The 6,046-nt window shown below is 43.6% G+C and overlaps 1 protein-coding gene across 1 annotated transcript in view; it reads right to left on the bottom strand.

The window, feature by feature from the left end:
• ADGRL3 (adhesion G protein-coupled receptor L3) overlaps positions 1-6,046 on the bottom strand; it is a gene marked incomplete in the record, with an annotated part of 777,222 nt that overhangs the window by 73,069 nt on the left and 698,107 nt on the right. Inside the window, 1 exon segment of the mRNA XM_034772562.1 lies at positions 5,899-5,990. Coding sequence (XP_034628453.1) covers positions 5,899-5,990 — 92 coding nt within the window.

Below are 6,046 nucleotides of genomic sequence, written 5' to 3'. Positions count from 1 at the left end.
GCTGTAGTCCACGAAAGCTTATGCTCTAATAAATTTGTTAGTCTCTAAGGTGCCACAAGTACTCCTGTTCTTCCATTCAGTAATGCCTCCCTGCCAGGGACCATCTCCCAGCTGGAGATCTCTGGAATGCAATGTTGTTCTATTCCATCCTCTCTCATCTCCGTGCTAGAGGCTGTGGGAGCGTGGGCATGGCATAAGAGGCAGATAGATTGGCTTTTCACCAGCTGGGTACTCCTCATGCTGCCACAATCCCCAGATTGGACGATCCATCCATCTACAGGCAATACACTATCCCAGTGAGTTTGGAATGGTGGTGGACAGCACTAATTTATGACAGAGCAGTGTATACCCAGCAATACACCATTGCTAGGGCCTTTGCTTTGGTCCCTGAAAGTTAATTTTATTCTCATTCACAAGGTCTATGCACTACTCCAGCCCACTTAAACCCCCAAAACAGGCCCATTGCACAGAGGTGAATTTCGCCCTGACAGAACTAGTCGAGACATTCTCAGCTGACCTTTTCTTTCCTCTGCCAGTTGAGACTCCTGCATACTTTTCAATGGCAGCAATTTTGTGGGCGCAAGTTTATGGCCACGACTGTCTAATCTACCTACCGCTCTACCTAATAATTTAGCGATCAGCACCTAGAGAACACTTGTTAGGGTAGTTCTTACTGGCAACACTGCATATGGCTTAAATAACTTCAAGAGTGAGAATGCTGCAGTGAAGAGGGCTAGTCGGCAAAACCCATTCTTGGCTGGAATTTCATGAAGGACAAAGAGATGTGAGAAGATTCCAAGATGGAGCCATTTTATTTCTTTATTCCATTTCATAATATTCCATTCATTTAAAACCTTCTGAAACAATAGTAGTTTTCACTGAGTCTGAACCCTTAATATTTGAAAACACAAAGAAGGTTGTTGTTTTTTAAACTTACTGAGGAGGGGAAGAGGGAGTTAAAACCAGCTTTATCAAAAGACCCCAGCTACAAACTTGTTAGTTATAATTATTTAATATGTACATCATGATGGTGCCCAGATGCTCAGCTAAGGCACAGTGTCCTGTTGTGCTAGGCATGGTATAAACACAGGGTGAACCCTGGCCCTATTGAAGTCAATGGGAGTTCTGCCATGGACATCAGCAGAGTCAGGATTTCACCCACAGAAGTAGACACTGGCCCTGCCCTGCGGTGCTTATGGGTTCTCCATGAGATCATACATTTTCCCATACAAGATGAAAACTTTTTATTTGGAATTACAGGGCAGATCAAGTCTGGCCTAGACCATGGAAAGGCTGCTACCTCTCCATACTAAACGACATGCCCGAAGAGCCAAGATAGAATGCTGGACTTATTTATTACTGGTAGCACACACTCTGTGCTGGACTCTTTCCTAACACTTAAGGAGCACGCTCCCCGTTCCAATGAGAACACAGTCGAAGGACAAGCAAGTGGACAGAGATCAGGGGAAGGTTTCATACACAGACGTAAAGCTACAAACTAACAGAGCATAGATTTAACTTTCTGGAAACTGTCTGTTCACCTGGAAAAGGGAACACGGGTGAGAATGAAGCAGCTTCTGAACCATCTAAATGTCAAGGAGTTTCCTTGACTCTTTGAGCATAACTCATGGATGCTGAGTGTTAAACTGCTGGACATTCAGATTCTGCCATGTTAGCCCAATAATAAAGTGACTGTACCTCACGGTCTAAGGCTCGGGATGTTTATTTTTACAACTTTGCAGAAATCCTTCATCCATACAGCACCTGGCTCAGACGCTACCCTTTCAATGGCTCGTCTGTTGGCACAGTAATTCACGGTACCCCAGGGGACACCATGGGGCTTATCAAGTTGATTCGTTTAAGTGGAGTTATTTGGCTATCCATTTTCTACGTTTCATAATGTATTTCCAAGCTTAAAGTGACATAAGCAAGCACCAGATTGCCAAGGTGCTTATTAATTGCCTATTCAAATATTTTACAGCTTTTATTTTTACATCGCCACAGGGATTTGACTATTTTGTAGTTGTCGAGTTGCCTGAGGATTTATGTTGCGAGAACTTCACCATAGCTTAATGCAGAACAGCAACGGGAAATGAAGTGGGAGAACAAACTTCCATTCAGTTCCCCTAATGCTGTAAAACTGTCACACAAGTATCACAGTCAAGCTCTTCATACAAAAGGCCTTATTTGTTTACAAAAAATAAACAAAATAAAAATAATACTCATCGGAGATCTAACATTTTGGAACCACACTAAGGGCTCACAGCCGTCAGCCGAATTTATTGGAACCACATAGATTTTGTTTTCATAGATTTAAGACAAAGAAGGACCATTCTAATTAGCTCCAGTATAATTTAGGCCATAGAATTTCACTCAGTGATTGCTGAATGAAGCACATATCTTGTAGTCGAGCTAGAAAGAAACAACCAAACTTGATTTAAAGACTTCAAGTGTTGGAGAATCTACCACCTCTCTAGAGAAGATATTCCAATAGTTAATTACCTCCAGTGTTATAAATCTGCATCTATTTCTAGCCTGAATCTAATTTCTAATTCCAGGTAGGTACTTACAGAACGTGATCAAGTAACCTCTTTACCTTTTCTCTGGTAAATTAAATAGACTGAGTTTATGTCTTTCACATATTTTAAAATAAAGAATGTTACTGGTAATGAAGGTTTGGAAAGATATCAGTAAGGTGTTTAAAAATATTTGTATTGCTTGTGTTTTCAAAGCATTTTATTTTAGTCAAATCAGGAACAGGCACTCGTCTGCCAAAGAACCTATACCATATTTTACAATGACACTGTAACTAACATAACCTGTAATATAAATGCCTGGCATTTTAACAAAGGTATTAGAGATTAGCACAAGCAAAGATAACTCAGTAGATTACTGATATATTTGCCTTAATTATTATATTAATTTATTATTATAATAAATTATTATTTTAATTTAGAACAGTTCTGAGCTTTCTGGCCAGGTGACCTTGAAAAAATTCTTCTAGACAGCAGGTCTACACAGCTGATATAATATGAGTAGTAAAATTGCTAGTCCCGAGTGTTATTAAATGTATTGTTGATTTAAGATCTGATCCCTAGCTCACTGAAATGAATGGGAAGACTGCCACTGACTTGGACTTTGGATCGTCTACGCTCTTAAAGTGGACTGATTGTTCCTAGTACCTAATATAGCCAAGAGTCTGAAATACTGCTGGCAGAAGAGGGGGCATTGTGCTACCTAGCAGCCTGCCACCAGATCAGGAATGGACAGTAATGACACACGGCCAAAGGGGATCACAGCTGAAACACAGGACATAACCACGTTCCGGGGAGGTGGGGGTGGGGAAGGGGTGTTGTAACTTGTCACACATCTGAACAGAGTGGCTTTTTCTTACAGCGGCTTTGGCAACACTTGTCGTGCCAATAAAGCGTCCCTGAACTGAACGGACAGCAGTAAGGGACTGGAAATGGATGTAAAAGATACCACCCATAAAATCAAACTTTGCAAGCTTCTTTGTCGTGTTATCACCTGTACATCCAAGTTCCCCATGCCAGAACACCTCGCTTTGCCGGGGCGCCATGTACCCCCCTGCTTCCGCAAGCAAAGAGGAGACAAAACCGGTGGATCTGGTAGCTCCACAGTCTGCTCCCACCTTCCCCCAGCCATTGGGAAATGTCCTGCATTGAGGAGCTCATGAAAGGGGGATCTTAGAGAGCTAAGCCATTTCCCCGCACCTACAGCCTCTTCTATGGACAAGCGATTGTTTAGGCTGCCACACTTTGTCAAAGGAAGCTCCGTTTCCAAATAAACTCTTCTCTTATTCCAGAGATTTTCCATCTGAGCTGGAATGCAGAGGCTGAGAATATGGAAAAAAATAGGCTTTGCTCAAAGAGATAATTCTAATTGCCCCGGACATCTAAGGAAGCGCCAACTGTATTAAGAGGAAAATGAAATAAACCCAGCAGAGAGACATGTACTGCTGACCCTGAAATGAAAGTTCAGCATGGGTAGGTGATGTACAAGAGAGATGGGGCATCATGGGAAAAAACTGAAAGGAAAAAACGACAAGAAAAAATATAGTGTGAGGTTGAAGGGATACAAGACCCAACCTATTATTCCCCTGGGGAAGGGAGCTGGTTGAGGGGGAAAAGGGGCAGGGACTGGTGGATTAACGGCACAGAGCCAGACAAAGCACAGGGAACCTTAGGCTTAGTCTACACTACATAGCTGTCGGCTAGCAGTGTGAAAAAAATCACATGCATAGCTATGCCAGTAAAAGCCCTAGTGTAGGCACAGTGACACCAGAAACAAAATCCTTCTCCTTACACCAGTATAGTTATGCTGGCAAAGCATATGTAGCTCAGACAAATCCTTGGACTCAACCCCATGGGGCTCAGAGCAACCCTGCAGAATGCCCTCCTCTTCACATGTCAACCTAGGCTCCCCCTCCTCACTCCGCAGCAGAGATGCCTCTGTGGCCATGCTGCTTGGTGGATGGCGAAGCGCCACTCCTCTGCGCACTGGATGTTAATGCCGAGTGTCGCTGCTCTATTGCACCACCCCTGCAGAATTACTGGGAACCCCCACATCTCAGGCGCTACTCTTTGGGGTCACTGGCGGCTTGTGGGGAAGGGTGAGGGGCACTCTGCAAGGCTTCCGCTCCCCTTCTGCAATTTCCAGCGGCTGTCGGCGCTGCCCTGCGCCACGCCCGCCCCTGCTACAAAGAGCCGGTCTTTGGAACCAGAAAGCTGTGCTGGGGGCGCTACTGGGCACTTCAAACCCCTGTCCAGCCTGAGAATTTTACGGCGAGGCCTGACCTAGTTTAAAGGAAAGCACCACCTGCGAGAGCAGATACAGCCGCAGCAACAATAACCTCTTGGAGAAACGTGCTATTCAGTCATTATATAATGAGTTCCCTTCCTGTCCTCTCCCTCCTCCCACCTGTCAAAGCGGGGATGAGAGAGCCCTTTAGCGGAGTCAGATATTGTTCTGCTTTGCTCTATACACAGTAAAGTGCTGATGCCGACCATTTCCTCCCTACAAAGTTCATTAGATGGTCTTATTAATTAGCTGACTCTACATCCTATCACACACTGCCACCTGAAATCTCACTTGCATTTGTAAAGCATGCAATTAAAGCCATAGGCATTGTCACAGGCAGGCACTGCCGGGCATTAATATTCTATTCAATCAATAGCTAGACAATATGATGCTGTGCCTTGGATGCTCACCAAAGTAAAGAACAATCTACGTGCTGTGCAGAGAGCACAAAAATTTGATGTTAGGAACTCCAGTGTAAATCTGGAGCAGCGCCACTAAAGCCATATGGGTTACTTTAGGTTTAGACTGAGGGCAGAATAGGAGCCAATAAATCTACTGCAGAGAGAAACAAATCAGAAGTATCAGAGGGGTAGCCGTGTTAGTCTGAATCTGTTGCTTAAATCAGAAGTAGGCTGTGGCACTCAAAGCTGAGAGAAGCAATAGCAATCCACACTTCCACTCCTTTTCTGCACAGTACTAAAATAATAATGACCAAATTGTAATTCCATCTTACATTAGCTGCAGTTCCATCTGACTTTAAAGAACCTGGCCATTGTCTTTTTCAGTACGGGCACACACAACTGTGCTCTGCAAAACTGAATGAAAACTGCCACCACTCATCTTCAATACACTCTAATACCAGGGCCCTTTAAAGACAGGCCTTCATCCTCATCCACCCGTTCTTGCTTATAATAAACCACTTCTGCAGACAAAAACAGGATCACATGAGATAAAGACAATGCATCACCCCTTCTTGTCATTTCTGTCAGGAGGGTTTGTTACAATATACTCTGTTCAAAGAGGAAGGGAGCTGTAAACAGCAAAAGAGAGAGAGAAGGGGGGAAAAAAGCCACTTACTTGATATTGTCGAGACAGCCGGATTCAGGTTTCAGGATGGCAGTATGATGGAACATTTTATAGAGAGCAATCCCCAGGAAGATTACATTAAGCTGGAATGAAAAAAAAAAAGAAAGAAAGAAAGAAAAAAAAAAGGTTGTGTTACACG

Source organism: Trachemys scripta, chromosome 5 (genome assembly GCF_013100865.1).
Source record: "Trachemys scripta elegans isolate TJP31775 chromosome 5, CAS_Tse_1.0, whole genome shotgun sequence".
In the NCBI taxonomy this organism is placed as follows: Eukaryota; Metazoa; Chordata; order Testudines; family Emydidae; genus Trachemys; species Trachemys scripta.
This window is presented reverse-complemented; position numbering and strand designations above follow the sequence as displayed.